Here is a 17811-nt window from a genome sequence, read left to right as displayed (position 1 = left end):
ACGCGTTCGAAATCTGTTACAGAACCTTAACACTTGTTTTTACAATGTGTGTTGTCAACTATATTCCTACCAATGATCTGTGCACATACCAAACTCAAACTGAACTGTATTTTGTACGCACTTTAAACATCATTGAAGTGGTAATAAATAGCCTGGGTTTCACACTTTGAATCCGAGCTCTATCACAAAACGATGAACCAGTACTTCATATAATCGGCGTATAATAATGGGAAGGTGAATGATTGGTTCGACTATCATTTATTAGCTTTCTATTGAATGATATCAAGTTATCTTTTCATGTAGTGTTCTATTACCTCATATCAAACAATCCATGGGTTATTGTGTATCTACGGTATGGGGGATAAAGTACACACGACCCAGGATACCACACTGGGGTAGACGGTGCTCCGTACACTGTTATTCTGCTGTGTAAAAAAACGTTGTGTAAAATCTTTTTTAAACAACTTGTGTAATTTGTACACAACGTTGTGTACTCATTTCCAAGTTGTGTACAATGCTAGTTGTGTAATTATTATAAATCGATAAAACCTCCAAAACTGAATTTACACAACTATTGTGTAAACTTTGAAGCACGTGATCAAAAAGCAACCAATCACGAAGTACTTTTGCTTGGCAAACAAAACGAACAAAACAAAATGGCTGACGTACTTTGCCGCTACTGTCGACGTCAAAAGCAGCGAGGATTCGAAGATTTTGTTCATTGTGGCGGTAAGTAAATAACAATTCACTGGTTTGAACGAAGAGTACCGTAATAAGGACCATTTTGTGTGGGTATCTGTCAGTTGGCTTTCGGTAAATTAGCATAAAATTATAAGTTTTTACCTCGTCGATGACAACGGGTTACGCGGATCGTAAAGGCCATTGTTACAACGCTGCCACTGTGCAGCGAAAATTTAAAGTTTGCATGTAGGCCTAACTATAAGATTGTTAACCCTCCGTAGTCAGATCAATGGGCCCAAGAGAGACGTCAACCCATGAGAAGTTTGGTCATTCAATGCAGACACTTTTAAAAATAAGTTTGACAGTTTTAACGTTAGTTATTCAAGTCAGTTTTGCTGTATTTTCCGACTAGTTCTATCATTCAATCATGTCTATTTCGTCAACTCGACCTATCTCCAACGAGAGTACAAAAATATTGATTTTTAGTCCCCCCGTGCACCACGCACACAGACAAACCGCGTGTGTTTCGGGGTGCTCCATGGTCTCACATGCACAGCAGTGTGTGAAGGCTTGAACATTTTTCATTGACATTTGTATATCTTCTGACGATTAGGGCTTGAAATTTTTTATTCGGTATAATGGAATTATTTGGTATGATGCAAAGAAATTTTAACTGCAAAACATTGCTGGGAATTTTAGACTCGTACGTACATTGTGAAAAAAATGCAAAGCAACTGGAAGAAAAACAATTATGCCCTTTGGATCAGCACTAACCTAAAGTCGTGCTGGTGGGACTAACTAGTGACCCCTCATGTTTTTTTTGTAGGCCTACTCTCAGCTACTTGATTCTGTGTTTTAAGTATCTGTTCATTCAGACTATTTCAAAGTTGTCTTTCTTTTTTAAACAGGGTGACACGTAACAGATATCCAACACTACATAATCAGCATTCCTGTATTGAAGCACCAGCCACTGCCATTCATCCTTCTCACTTGGTGGAACTTGCTACAGCACAAACTAGTTAAGGATGAGTACTAGTTGGATTCTGAACGTCAAGCTATGGAGATTATTATGTGCTGGATGTGGAACAATCATGAACTATCAGCCACACTGTTCAATACACGCCTGTACTGTTAGGAAATGCAAGAAGAATAGCAAAAACCAGCTCCCTGGAACTACCAACATGACTATCTGGATGGACCGAGTAGATGAACTTGTTTCATTGGAGAGTTTAAAATGAACAATTGACTGCAAAACAGTATTTACAAGGGGAAGCTGGATGTTTGAAAAGTGGACAGTTTGTTTGCCATGTTGCATTCCTTTTTGTGTCATTTTATAACTAAATTACAGTTTGTCTGAGTGACACGACACAGCGTGTTGCTCTTGAAATTCACAGTTTTTCTATAAAAAAAACATGTTTAACAAGCAATATTAAAAACCTGCTATTGCGCAAAGCATTTTGGCCTTGGCCAAGTTCTCTCTTGGACCATTTTGTCAACATGAGGTCGATATTGGCTGGTGACCAACACATTTTTATTGTCATTTGTGATGAATGAATGTATGATTGGTGCAGTTTTGACCAATAAAATTCATTTAAATATCGTTAAAAACAAGTTGCTGAATTATTTTCTCATTATGTGTCTACACTTTGCTTAAAAATGGGCGTTCCACAACTAATATTAATACATTGTGAACAACTATAATTGTGGAAACAAATTAACTGATTGTTATGTAAACAGTTTGCACAATAATAGCTAATTTGGTACTTTACACATGATTTTGTAGAATTTAATCTTACAAAATGATGTGTAATTAAGTATACCCAATTATTGTGTAAACTGTTTACACAGCTACTTGGTTAAAAATCTTTTACACATAATTGTGTACACTTATCACACAACTGTTGTTTAAAAACTACACAACTGGGGTTGTGTAAACCGTTTACACAACAGTTGCTAGGTTCATATAGTAAACAGGGGTTGTGTAAAATTTTACACAAGTTGTGTAATATTTTTAACCAATTAATGTGTAAACCGTTTACACAACTAGTTGTGTAAAAAACTTTTACACATAATTGTGTACAATTATCACACAACTGTTGTTTAAAAACTACACAACTGGGGTTGTGTAAACCGTTTACACAACAGTTGCTAGGTTCATATAGTAAACAGGGGTTGTGTAAAATTTTACACAAGTTGTGTAAGATTTAACACAACCGAAATAACAGTGTATAGTAAACAGGGGTTGTGTAAAATTTTACACAAGTTGTGTAATATTTTTAACCAATTAATGTGTAAACCGTTTACACAACTAGTTGTGTAAAAAACTTTTACACATAATTGTGTACAATTATCACACAACTGTTGTTTAAAAACTACACAACTGGGGTTGTGTAAACCGTTTACACAACAGTTGCTAGGTTCATATAGTAAACAGGGGTTGTGTAAAATTTTACACAAGTTGTGTAAGATTTAACACAACCGAAATAACAGTGTAGCTACCGCCAAGTAGTTTACAACAACGCCGGGCGGGGCGACTGTCTGCTTGGTGCTAGTCGGAACAATACACAAAACATGAAAAGTATAGCCTAACACTGACTACAACTAACTACAACTGTATTGACAGGTTTGCGGCAACACCATGTAATGACTATCTTATGAGTTGGGTGGTTCTAAAAAGAACATTGGTTTCAACTCGACGTTTCAATCAGTATGATCTGATCGTCTTCTGGATAAAGCAGAACTGCTGACCTCTGATTCTGATATGCTCCAACTTTGAAATAATATTGAGCAGGACGTGCTAGGATTCATTAGTCTGCCACGTGAAAAAAAAAAAAAACCCATATAGTATTCGCCAGTGTGGATCATCTTTCAGTGTGATTGGTGGTGGAGAGTTCGACGTGATGCTGGACTGACATTCCACAAACAATCGATGCCCAACATCTAATACAGATTTTATCAAAATGAGCCCATTGTTAAAAAAAACTATGTGCGCCAAAACACATCATCAAAGCCTAGATTTGAGCACTTTTAATCAAGAATGAGATTTACTGTGTCATCTTCGTTTCATTGATCACGAAGAGCTCATTTCACCGCTTCGTCTTTGGAATACAAATCTGGAATCAAGTAATTTGCCAGAGTGAAGTTGGCCTATTCTTCCTTTTAGTAAGTATTAAATTTACAAATATTTAATTTCATGCATATCTAAATTTTTAACACATTGAGGCTTTTCATGTATTTATTAAATTATGATTATTTGTATTGATATCGATGGTGGTAATTGCAACAAACAGTGGTGATTTGGGCTCTTTAAAGGCAGTAGACACTGTTGGTAATTACTCAAAATATTTATTAGCATCAACCTTACTTGATTACGAGTAATGGGGAGAGGTTAATAGTATAAAATATTGTGAGAAACGGCTCCCTCTGAAGTGGAGCAGTTTTCGAGAAAGAAGTTATTTTCCACGAATTTGACTTCGGGACCTCATATTTAGAGTTTGAGGTCTCGAAATCAACCATCTAAAAGCACACAACTTTGTGTGACGGGTGTTTTTTTCCTTTCATTATTATCTTACAACTTCGACGACTAATTGAGCTCAAATTTTCACAGTTTTTTTTTGTTTTATGCATAGTTGAGATACACCAAGTGGAAGACTGGTCTTTGACAATTACCAATAGTGTCGAATGTCTTTAAATGAAAGTGTTCTCAATTTAAAAAAAAAAGTGTTTTAGACTGAAATTTGTTGTTTTTTGTCGGGATTGGTGCATGGCATAAACTATATCATTATTGGGATTTCATTATTTGAAAACCCATACAATAATTTATCGTTCTGTGCAATGAATATCAATCATGTTTTTCTGTAATGGGAACATTTATGGTGATGTTGAAATTGCTAAGTACAGTTTTATGTTTGTTATGTTGCAGATTTTATTGATATTAACATATAAAAATGTTATCAATCCATGAACATGAGATTTTACTGCAGTATTACACATGTGTCTGTCAAGCAAGTACCTTTGTTTGTTGACTCCTTTTTTTTGGGGGGGGGGGGGGATTGGGAGTGCGTATTTTTTGGTTATGTTAATTAAACTATAGTTTTATTAAAATCTTTGAAGGGAAAATGATTCCGTACGTTCATCGTCAACGAACTTTTTTAATCCTGTCTGTTTTTAGTTCTGCAATCAAGTTGTAAAAAGATTAGGAAAATGTTTTACATGGATACAGTTTCTGATAACAGAATGTAAACAGAGTGAAAGAAAAATAAATCCCAAATAAAAACTAGATTATAAATCCATGTGTCCTTGGTTTTTAGTTTGCAACAAAGGTTGCAAATCAAATATGTAAGTTTAGTATTTGAAAGCAACATTTCATTTTAAGTACGGGGCCATGAGCCGCTTTCGTCCCACAATAACACAAGTTGGTTGAACTGTTCACACTCGAATTGCTAACCCTGGCCATTCCCGGGATAAGCGTGGGAATTTCCCGGGTTTTGTATTCTGTGTGAACTGCTATAGTGAGAGAACACAACAACAGGTCCAATTCAGCATGATTCAAAACATTTATTAGCATACAAACTTTCTTGGTAATGAGCTGTTAAAAGACTGCATGCCTGAAGCCTTTTTAGGCATCTGAAATCACACAAATTAATTTGTGCAACAATGGTGCTTTATCTTTCACTCTTCTCGTGCAACTTCGATGACCAATTGAGTCAAGACTTGCACAGGTTTGTTATTTCATTCATATAATGGGATACGCCAAGAGATAGTACTGCAGCCACTTTCACGAAACGCTAGGATTAATCCTATCTTGAGTTAGGACGAGTAACCCGTCCTAACTTAGGATGGGTTCAATGCGTCCATTCCTAATGTCATGTATACGTAAATTAACTCATGTGTTTCATGAGATTAGTCTTAAGTTAGGAAGAGTTCGTGAAATCGACGGATGGTCTTTAACAACTTTATTAAATGTGTCCAGGGGTGGATTTCACAAAGGTAGTCCTAACTTTGGACTAGTCCTAGGCAATGCTAAGAGATAGGACCGGTCCTGAGGGACTTAGGACGTCCTAGGCAATGCTAAGAGATAGGACCGGTCCTAAGGGACTTATGACCAGTCCTATATCTTAGCATTGCCTAGGACTAGTCCTAAGTTAGGACTACCTTTGTGAAATCCACCCCTGTGCCGTTAAAGAATATTTTCGGTTGTCGTGGAGGGGGGGGGGGGGGGCATTGCCTATCCACAACAACCCAAAGCGTCAACATACCCGCTCCTCCAGAATACTTAGCAACGAGGCTCAGGGAGCTCAAGTATGTTAGCGGGTAATTGATAAACAAATACAGATATTTATACAGCCATGAGATTAAATGGCGCTATGAATTCACGCCATTTGATCAAAGGATAACGGTAGTTAAGATGATAAAACATTACGATAGGGCCACATGGTAATAATGATATGTTTCTGCGGCTGCATTAAAAAAAATACTACTATTGATAATTACTCAGCATAATATTATTAGCATAAAACCTCACTTGGTAACTAGTGATGGGGAGAGGTTGGTAGTATAAAACATTGTGAGAAACGGCTCCCTCTGAAGTGGGGTAGTTTTCGAGCCATTGGACCCTTTTGGTACAGAAAATTAAAAACAAGTTCACAGGTTTACAAATAACTTACAGGGTTTAAAGAAGGTAGTGGTGAAAGACTTCTCGTGAAATATTGTACCATGAAATGCTTTACTTTTTGAGAAAACAGTAAAACAATATCAATTCCCGTTAGCGAGAATTACGGATTTATTATAAACATATGCCATAACACGGCGAAACGCGCGGATACAAGGGTGGGTTTTCCCGTTATTTTCTCCCGACTCCAATGACCGATTGAGTCTTAAATTTTCACAGATTTGTTATTGTATATAGAAGTTGTGATACACATAGCCTTGATCAAGGCTGTTGACGTACTGTTCCCCGGCCCGGTTCGCTGCACACGCATGCAGTGCATACACAAATGTACATTACCATACATTGTACAGCGAGAACAGTATAGCGTAGTCGTGAGTACGGTCGTGTCTTTCTACTTTCAACCTCGCACACGTGGCTCAGCTACTTAGGAAGTACCCATGTACCGTAAGTGTACCGTATACAGATGGTACATGTACATGTACAGTACGTATGTGTGTACATATGCTGTATACGTATTATATGCACTGTGTTATGTATGGGGGTGCACTGGTGGAATTCAGTGATGGGGACTGGGATTTTGCAGATCGCGGCTGGCTGTAGCGCCTTGATCAAGGCTATGATACACAAAGTGTGGGCCTTGGAAAATACCGTTTACCGAAAGGGTCCAACGGCTTTAAAGTCAATGTGCCAAACATTTGAAGGGGCACCAGTGCTAAGACCGAGGACAATGGATCTTACTTGCCTCTGTGAATTCCACGTCTGGCATGGCCATCGCTGGCTTAGCAACGATTCAGCCCACAACGGGAAAAAAACGCGTTTGGAAGAACTTTTCAAACTAATGTTTTTTACATTACCGGTACAAAGTAGTGTTCCTTTCAAAGTCTACTCTCAAAATAAAGCTCATTACTCAAAGAACTCATGAGTTGTTTTCGTCAGTCTCTCAAGGGTCTCAGTAATCAAAATAAACAATAAATATTTGATGATCTTAAAATACTGTATCCTGGACCTTTTTTAGACAAGTGTCTCTCTGGAGGATAAATCGATAAAGTGCTGATGTCAAACTTCGTTTGTAAAGTCATTTTGATTAACATCACTTTGTTTGTGCGTTTCAGGAGCGTTTATGCAAGAACTTCCTCGATCAAGATGCAGATTCCACAAATGCTGGCCTATCCCCAGCGATCCAGTCCCCGGAAGAAAAACTCAAAGTGGCACGGCGCGTTGCCGGTAAGCGCCATCGAGAAGGTCTTGTCTACGGACAACAAGTTCGCCGACACTCTCCTCACGGAACAGCTGGGACGAATCCGGAGGGATCGTCACCGGGCCCAGAGGCTCCTGGCCTGGCAGGAGCAGAGCTTCGTTTTACGGCAGGCGATTAAGGAGACGGAGCTCCGGGAACTGGGTATCTCCCACACGTCTTTCCTACCAGAGATCGTGATGAAAATGACCGAGTCTGATGTGAGGGCGAGACGGCCATTCGGACGGGTTCAACGGAGCTCCACGCAGCTCGACATAAAGGAGGAGAATACCAAAACTTTCCCCTCACCGGAAGATCGACAGACACGAAGTCGGAGAGCTCTAACGACAGCCAAGTCAGACCCTTTTCTTGATGACATCCACACCAAGAATGTCTACACTCGCCTCCACGGGATAGATCTACCTTTATACGGCCCTGATGCCGATGCCAAACGCGAGGCACGAGAGCAGGAGTTCATCCATTACCTCCAACGCAAACAATCCAAGGCCAAGGTGACTCTCGATCCGAGGTTTAGGAACCTAGAGCAAACACTGATCCGGGACGGAACGGGCATCTTGTTGCCGAGTTTGGACGGCAGATCACGGGGTGGCGATAGAAGCCTAGTCGGTGCGAACTCTACTGCCCCCACCAGGTCGGCAAAGATGCTACGCAAGGTTCAAACGGAACTGTCTCAGAAACCTGAATCTGTACTTGCCAAATCAGTATGGATAGATTTCTGATGTTGTTTCGTAGGGGGGGGGGGGGGGGCATTGCTTCTGCCTATTAGTTTTTAAAGTAAAACCAGAAAGAGTCTTGTGCGATTCCAGGGGGTTGTGTCACGTATTGCCTACGAAGACGTGTGCTCTTCTTTCAGCCACATAACCTTTTTTAATAATGCATTTCTGATCAATGAAAGTATCTGATTGTGAAGTTTATACGAATTGAAAATTAATGGGAGCAATAATTGACACCTCTCACATAATAACCACGTGTGTAACAAATTGTTAAATCTATGTTCGACTTATCAAATAAGTTTGTTTATAACTTTGTAAAAGGCAGCGGACACTATTGGTAATTACTCAAAATATAAAACCTTACTTGGTAACGAGTAATGGGGAGAGGTTGATAGTATAAACTATTGTAAGAAACGGCTCCCTCTGAAGTGACGTAGTTTTCGAGAAAGAAGTAATTTTCCACGAATTTAATTTCGAGACCTCAGATTTAGAACTTTAGGTATCATAATCAAGCATCTGAAAGCACTCAACTTCGTGTGACAAGGTGTTTTTTCCGTTCCTTTATATCTCGCAACTTCGAAGACCAATTGAGCTCAAATTTTTACAGGTTTGTTATATGCATATGTTGAGATACACAAACTTAAAGTCACCAGGAATTATTATTATTTTTCTTCTTCAAACATTAGAGTATATTGTTTCTGAACAATAAAATAATTTTTCGAGTAATTGTTGAATACACTACACATTTTGACATGAAGAGCAAAGTTCATTCTAAAACATGACGCCATCCCAACATTTTTTCCAGCTAGTGGGGAAGTCGAAGAAGGTACATGAAAGACACGAACCTAAAGGAGCATTTGCCCAACGTGAACAAAAAGAAATCAGGTATTGCTTCAACTTTGAGGCCATGTTTTTGCTTGTGCCAAGCGTCACTATCTTATGTTAGCACTGCATGCGGTTCATCGCGCCTCGATTGACGTCACGAACAGCGACCTCTCGGGTCGGGCTTGTTTTCCAAATTTGTAAATTACATGGAAACTAATTTGTTCAAAGATTAGTTAATTTTTTATTCATTTCCACTCATCAAAACACATATTTTAGTGACAAAGGCTTTATTTTGACAAAATACCACTTCCAGGTGACTTCCAAGACTGGTCTTTGACAATTACCATTAGTGTCCTGTGTCTATAAAGTTTATCCTCACGGTAAAATATCTTGATTTCACGTGGCTCTATATACGGCATGCCCAACTATTTCCCATAAATATAATTGTTTAATAAATAATATTTAAAAGAACAAGTACTGTTTATTACAACAATATTTAGGTCTACACCGAAAAGTAGCTAAAATCCAACTAATTGGGCCGGCCGTATCATTGTCAGATTAGTAAGATTGTATACACCAGATAAAGTTTAATTTGTCCATCTGTTGTCGTGTATAAGTTTATGAAATAAACGATAAAATCGCCATTTTATTCCACTACGTACGGGCCCTATTGCACATCTCCTGTATTTCGTGTAACATATCAGACAAATCATTTGAAAACATTCCTGGAAACGAACTCAATCAAACTTCTTCAGTCAGCATCAAGTCGCACATTCTCTCTTTTTGCTCCTCACACCTGGAATGCACTCTCCACCTCAATCAGGAAATCTGACTCTCTTCGTACATTTAAGAAGTGTGTCGAACATTAGCTGTACCCTATCTGTAATGCGCTGCGTTCTTGGCGTAGTGGCGCTATACAAAATATGCCCAATATGTAATATGTATGAATGTATGTAACTACAATTTGAGGTATTTTCTTCCTTTTTGCACATACTGCTTCTTGCATGATGGTGGGGTTGAGAAAGGGGCGCGTTCGAAACCAAGACAAATATTTAAGCCTTCCCCATGGGCTGCTTTAAGTAGGCTAAAAAATGAACAAGCCAGCATGGAACACTTGGAGACTATTATTCCATCAATAGGTTTGGATACATTTATTTCATGGCAAAAACAAAGATATGACAACAAATTTGGAGTACTATTTTAAATTAATATTCGTTATGAAGAAAAAGGGGGGGCAGGCAATTTTCCTTGCATATATGTTTGGATACACTTATTTTACAGCAGAAAAAAAAAACATGAACAAACTTGTATAGGATTGTTTTAATTTGATGTTTGTTTATGAAGGTAAATAACAAAGGCAAGCTTCAATATTTATTATGCAATTAATTGCAAAAGATTTTATCAATGGACACTGGTTTCTTCCTTTTTGTTATTATATCCAAGCCTGTCAAAGTGCCATTTCGTACTACTGGCAGTGATATACATATCTATGGGAAGCAAAGACTAGCTAGAAGGAACTGGCAACCACACCATTGTAACATTATATAACAGACCAGACCAGACCAGTACAATGCTGAGTTCAGGCAACCTTTGATGATATCCAAAAAGGTTTGTTACGGTCCTTATGTGAACACGGTCCCTCATAGCAAATCAAAGTGTCAGTTAGGGGCCTACTGAACAAACAAAAGTCAGGCAATATCCCTTGCTCATAGGTTTTGATCAACTTTGACACGGCAGAAACAAAAATATTACAAGATAAATGTATTAAAACGTGGTTCAAATTGTTAAGCTTTGTTTTGAATTATATTTTGTTCATGAAGAGCAAAAGGGGCAGGCAATATTCCTTCCATATTTATTTGGATACACTTATTTTACAGTAGAAAAACCAATGACAAAACAATATATTTTAAAAATTGAACCTTTTATTTAGGCCTATTGTTTTATTTTGGTTATGAAACTAAAAGAAAGGCAGGCTTAAGTGACCAACTCAATATTTATCATGCTATTAATTTTCAAAGGTTTTATCAGTGACAACCATGGTTTCTTCCTTTTTGTGTTATTATAGCTTGCTAAAGTGCCTTTTCTTACTACTAGCAGTGATCTACATATCTATGGGAAGCAAAGACTAGCGAGAAGGAACTGGCAACCCCAACATTGTTTAAAAACAATACTTCGTCAACAGATGGCGTTCACAATGAACAAGGCATACCACATCCGACAGGCTAACCCATAGGTGTTTACCTATTGCTGTACGATTTCGGAATTCTATCGATTGAGTACTGCATAACCATGCCAACTGAAATCATCCTTTGTAGTATTACAAAACAGACCAGACCAGTACAATGCTAAGTTCAGGCAACCTTTGATCATATCCAAACGTTTGTCGTACGGTCCCTTTATATGTGAACACGGTCCCTCGCAGCAAATGAAAGTGTCAAATACTGAACAAAAATTGCCAGGCAATAATAGCCCTTTCATATAGGTTTGGGTACATTTATTTAATGGCAGAATAAAACATGATAACAAAATATATTAAACGTAGTTCAATCTGTTCAGAACAGAAAGGGGAAAAACATTAAAAGTTTTTTTTTTCATGAAATTTAAAATTTACGGGCAAGCTTAACTGTACAATTCAATATTTTTGTGTGCAATTATTTTTTAAAGCTTTTATCAATGGACACTGGTTTCTTCCGCTTTTGTTATTATATCCAAGCCTGCCAAAGTGCCATTTCTTACTACTGGCAGTGATCTACATATCTATGGGAAGCAAAGACTAGCTAGAAGGAACTGGCAACCACACCATTGTAACATTATATAACAGACCAGACCAGTACAATGCTAAGTTCGGGCCACCTTTAATCATATCCAAAAAAAGTTTGTTGTACGGTCCCTACATGTGAACACGGTCCCTCGCATCAAATGAAAGTGTCAAATACTGAGCAAAAAAGGGCCAGGCAAAAGCCCTTTCATATTGGTTGGGATACATTCATTGAACAATAGAACAAAAAATGACAACAAAATATATTAAAACGTAGTTCAATCTTTTAAGAAAAAAAGAACGAAAACAAAACACATCAATTAACATTTATTATTTTTTTCATGAAATTTAAAACTTACGGGCAAGCTTTAACTGTACAATTCAATATTTTTGTATGCTACTAATTTTCAATTTTTTTATCAATGGACACTGGTTTCTTCCTTTTTTGTTATTCTATCCATTCTTGCCAAAGTGCCATTTCTTACTACTGGCAGTGATCTACATATCAATGGGAAGCAAAGACTAGCTAGAAGGAACTGGCAACCACACCATTGTAGCATTATATAACAGACCAGACCAGTACAATGCTAAGTTCGGGTAACCTTTAATCAAATCCAAAAAAGTTTGTTGTACGGTCCCTATATGTGAACACGGTCCCTCGCAGCAATTGAAAGTGTCAAATAATTATCAAAAAAGGGCAAGGCAATAGCGTTTTTATATAGGTTTTGGGTACATTTATTTCGTGGCAGAAAAAAAACATGACAACAAAATATATTAAAACGTAGTTCAATCTTTAAAGAATTAAAACAAAAATATTAACATTTATTATTTTTTTTGCATGAAATTTAAAATCAATATTTTTGTATGCAATTAATTTTCAAAGATTCTATCAATGGACACTGGTTTCTTCCTTTTTGTTATTCTATCCAATCCTGCCAAAGTGCCTTTTCGTACTACTGGCAGTGATCTACATATCTATGGGAAGCAAAGACTAGCTAGAAGGAACTGGTAGCCACACCATTGTAACATTATATAACAGACCAGACCAGACCAATGCTAAGTTCGGGCAACCTTTAATCGAATCCAAAAAAGTTTGTTTTACGGTCCCTATATGTGAACACGGTCCCTCGCAGCAAATGAAAGTGTCAAATACTGATCGTAAAAGGGCCAGGCAATAGCGTTTTTATATAGGTTTGGGTACATTTATTTCGTGGCAGAAAAAAAATTGACAACAAGATATATTAAAACGTAGTTCAATCTTTTAAGAATTATAACAAAAACATTAAAATTTATTATTTTTTTTCATGAAATTTAAAGTTTACGGGCAAGCTTCAATGCACAACAAAATTCAACATTTTTGTATGCAATTAATTTTCGAAGATTTTATCAACGGACACTGGTTTCTTCCTTTTTTTGGTTATTCTATCCAATCCTGCCAAAGTGCCTTTTCGTACTACTGGCAGTGATCTACATATCTATGGGAAGCAAAGACTAGCAAGAAGAAACTGGTAGCCACACCATTGTAACATTATATAACAGACCAGACCAGTACAATGCTAAGTTCAGGCAACCTTTAATCATATCCAAAAAAGTTTGTTGTACGGTCCCTATATGTGAACACGGTCCCTCGCAGCAAATGAAAGTGTCAAATACTGATCGAAAAAGGGCCAGGCAATATCCATTTCATATAGGTTTGGGTACATTTATTTTGTGGCAGAAAGAAAACATGACAACAAACTATATTAAAACGTAGTTTAATCTCTTAAGAATTGAATAAAAAAAATATATATTGTTTTTTTCATGAATATTAAAATTTACGGGCAAGCTTAACGGGCAAACATGACAACAAAATTCATTACACGTAGTTTAAGATTTGAAAATATAAAAAAATAAAAACATTAATTGAAAGTTATTAATTTTTTCATTATTTCTTAAATTGAAAGGCAAGCTTAACTTGACAACCCAATACTTTGTTTTCAAATATTTTATTAATGGGCACTGGTTTCTTCCTTTTTTGATATTCTATCCAATCCTGCCAAAGTGCCTTTTCGTACTAGTGGCAGTGATCTACATATCTATGAGAAGCAAAGACTACCTAGAAGGAACTGGCAACCACAACATTGTTTAAAAACAATACTTCGTCAATAGATGGCGTTCACAATGAACCAACAAGGCATACCACATCCGACAGGCTAACCTATAGGTGTTTACCTATTGCTGTACGATTTCGGAGTTCTATCGATTGAATACTGCATAACCATGCCAACTGAAATCATCCTTTGTAGTATTACATAACAGACCAGACCAGTACAATGCTAAGTTCGGGCAACCTTTGATCATATCCAAAATAGTTTGTTGTACGGTCCCTATATGTGAACACGGTCCCTCGCAGCAAATGAAAATGTCAAATACTGAACAAAAAAATGCCAGGCAATAGCCCTTTCATATAGGTTTGGGCACATTTATCTAATGGCAGAATAAAACATGACAACAAAATATATTAGACGTAGTTCAATCTGTTAAGAATATAAAGAAAAAAATATTAAAAGTAATTTTTTGTTCATGAAATTTAAAGTTTACGGGCAAGCTTAATTGTACAATTCAATATTTTTGTATGCAATTATTTTTCAAAGATTTTATCAATGGACACTGGTTTCTTCCTATTTTTGTTACTATAACCAACCCTGCCAAAGTGCCATTTCGTACTACTGGCAGTGATCTACATATCTATGGGGAGCAAAGACTAGCTATAGAAAGAACTGGCAACCACACCATTGTAACATTATATAACAGACCAGACCAGTACAATGCTAAGTTCGTGCAACCTTTGATCATATCCAAAAAAGTTTGTTGTACGGTCCCCATATGTGAACACGGTCCCTCGCAGCAAATGAAAGTGTCAAATACCAAACAAAAAAGGCCAGGCAATATCCCTTTCATATAGGTTTGGATACATTTATTTAACAACAGAAAAAAACCTATGACAACAAAATATATTAAAACGTAGTTCAAGCTTTTATGAAAAAAAGGACAAAAACAATAAATTATTATTATTATTCTTTTTCATGAAATTAAAAATTTACGGGCAAGCTAACCGTACAATTCAACATTTGTGTATGCAGTTAATTTTCAATCATTTTATCAATGGACACTGGTTTCTTCCTTTTTTGTTATTCTATCCATTCCTGCCAAAGTGCCTTTTCGTACTACTGGCAGTGATCTACATATCTATGGGAAGCAAAGACTAGCTAGAAGGAACTGGCAACCACACCATTGTAACATTATATAACAGACCAGACCAGTACAATGCTAAGTTCGGGCAACCTTTAGTCATATCCAAAAAAGTTTGTTGTACGGTCCCCATATGTAAACACGGTCCCTCGCAGCAAATGAAAGTGTCAAATACCGAACAAAAAGGGTCATAAGTTTGGAAACATTTATTTCATGGCAGAATAAAACATGACAACAAAATATTAAAAAACGTAGTTAAATCCTTTAAGAATTAAAAAAATACAAAAGAAAACATTGAAATTTATTATTTTTTCATGAAATTTAAAATTTACGGGCAAGCTTGACTGTACAATTCAATATTTTTGTATGCAATTATTTTTCAAAGATTTTATCAATGGACACTGGTTTCTTCCTTTTTTTATTATTATATCCAAGCCTGTCAAAGTGCCTATTGTTACTACTGGCAGTGATCTACATATCTATGGGAAGCAAAGACTAGCTAGAAGGAACCGGCAACCACACCATTGTAACATTATATAACAGACCAGACCAGTACAATGCTAAGTTCGGGCAACCTTAAGTCATATCCAAAAAAGTTTGTTGTACGGTCCCCATATGTGAACACGGTCCCTCGCAGCAAATGAAAGTGTCAAATACCGAACAAAAAGGGTCAGGCAATATCCCTTTCATGAGTTTGGAAACATTTATTTCATGGCAGAATAAAACATGACAACAAAATATTAAAAAACGTAGTTAAATCCTTTAAGAATTAAAAAAATACAAAAGAAAACATTGAAATTTATTATTTTTTCATGAAATTTAAAATTTACGGGCAAGCTTAACTGTACAATTCAATATTTTTATGCAATTAATATTCAAAGATTTTATCAATGGACACTGGTTTCTTCATTTTTTGTTATTCTATCCAAGCCTGCCAAAGTGCCATTTCTTACTACTTGCAGTGATCTACATATCTATTGGAAGCAAAGACTAGCTAGAAGGAACCGGCAACCACACCATTGTAACATTATATAACAGACCAGACCAGTACAATGCAAAGTTCGTGCAACCTTTGATCATATCCAAAAAAGGTTTGTTGTACGGTCCCCATATGTGAACACGGTCCCTCGCAGCAAATGAAAGTGTCAAAAAAACGAACAAAAAAGGCCAGGCAATATCCCTTTCATATAGGTTTGGATACATTTATTTAACAACAGAAAAAAACCCATGACAACAAAATATATATTAAAACGTAGTTCAAGCTTTTATGAAAAAAAGGACAAAAACAATAAATTATTATTATTACTTTTTTTCATGAAATTTAGAATTTACGGGCAAGCTAACCGTACAATTCAATATTTGTGTATGCAGTTAATTTTCACAGATTTTATCAATGGACACTGGTTTCTTCCTTTTTTGTTATTCTATCCAATCTTGCCAAAGTGCCTTTCGTACTACTGGCAGTGATCTACATATCTATGCGAAGCAAAGACTAGCTAGAAGGAACCGGCAACCACACCATTGTAACATTATATAACAGACCAGACCAGTACAATGCTAAGTTCGGGCAACCTTTAGTCATATACAAAAAAGTTTGTTTTACGGTCCCTATATGTGAACACGGTCCCTCGCAGCAAATGAAAGTGTCAAATACTGAACGAGAAAGGGCCAGGCATTAGCCCTTTCATAATATAGGTTTAGATACATTTATTTCGAGGCATAAAAATACTCGTGACAACAAAATATATTAAAACGTAGTCCAAGCTTTTAAGAACAATTTTTTGTTTTTTTAAACTGAACGTTATTATTTTTTCATGAAATTTTTTAAATTAAAAGGCAAGCTTAACTGTACGACTCAATATTCAATTATTTTTCAAAGATTATTATCCTAAAAAAATTGTTACGGTTCCTATGTGAACAGGGTCCCTCGCAGCAAAAAACATGACCATTTTGTTTGGGGAAGAGCGCACGCTTACGTGTACAAATATGTGTTAACTTTGCAATTAATTTTAAGATTTTATTAATAGGCATTGGTTCCCCTCTTTTAATGTTTTATCTGCTTTACAAACAAAGCACGCTTCTCTATAACAATAATATTACAACGCATTTTTTTAAAACGCTTTTTAACAATTTTTTAATTAATTTATGTCCCTTTTCGGTGTAAACAAAGGTCATAGGTGATATTTATAGAAGGAATGTGTTCTATCGAGGTTAAGGGTCAAAATACCTTTAGCCAGTCCATTAAGAAAAGACCAGCCAAAGTGTATTTTCTGTTCTCGCAGTGGTTGGCATAGCTATGGGAAGCAATGACGAGCTGGCAGAAGCACTTGGCAAACGGACCATTGTTAAAAATACAATACTTTTGCACTGGATGCTATTCACCTATGAACCTATTGCATACCAAGCTACGATAGGGTGATGTACGATTTCAGACTTGTACAGATTGACTACTACCATCAGAACAATGCCAACTGCAACCATCCTTTGTAGTATTATATAATTCCCATGCCTAGAATAATAGCAGTGTCATTATGGGATTCTATGAGTCTACACATAGCCGTTAAGGCCCCTAAATTGTCACAGTCCCTGAACGCATGTTGGAAAGTGATTGCCACTATAGGAAAAAAACAAGTCATGCGGTTGTTTTCCAAACCATTCAATATTGACTAGATGTATA

At 36.7% G+C, this 17811-nt stretch overlaps 2 protein-coding genes across 2 annotated transcripts in view; one reads left to right on the top strand and one right to left on the bottom strand.

Moving 5' to 3' along the window:
- The window catches only part of LOC139936530 (uncharacterized), a 54020-nt gene that overhangs the window by 23894 nt on the left and 12315 nt on the right, over window positions 1-17811 (bottom strand). The gene's annotated exons all lie outside the window — the stretch shown is intronic.
- LOC139936378 (uncharacterized) lies at window positions 22-10866 on the top strand. Its single transcript, XM_071931186.1, has 3 exons — window positions 22-729; window positions 1590-3843; window positions 7465-10866. Exon 3 carries the CDS (start codon window positions 7496-7498, stop codon window positions 8324-8326), a length of 831 nt encoding a protein of 276 aa, XP_071787287.1. The 5' UTR covers window positions 22-729; window positions 1590-3843; window positions 7465-7495; the 3' UTR covers window positions 8327-10866.

Source organism: Asterias amurensis, chromosome 4 (assembly GCF_032118995.1).
Source record: "Asterias amurensis chromosome 4, ASM3211899v1".
NCBI lineage: Eukaryota > Metazoa > Echinodermata > Asteroidea > Forcipulatida > Asteriidae > Asterias > Asterias amurensis.
The sequence above is the reverse complement of the archived record's forward strand: the minus strand, read 5'-3'. Positions and strand labels throughout refer to the sequence as shown.

Excerpts from the sequence above, each read along its gene's own strand:
- LOC139936378 (XM_071931186.1), top strand. The coding sequence starts at position 7,496 with ATGCAGATTCCACAAATGCTGGCCTATCCCCAGCGATCCAGTCCCCGG.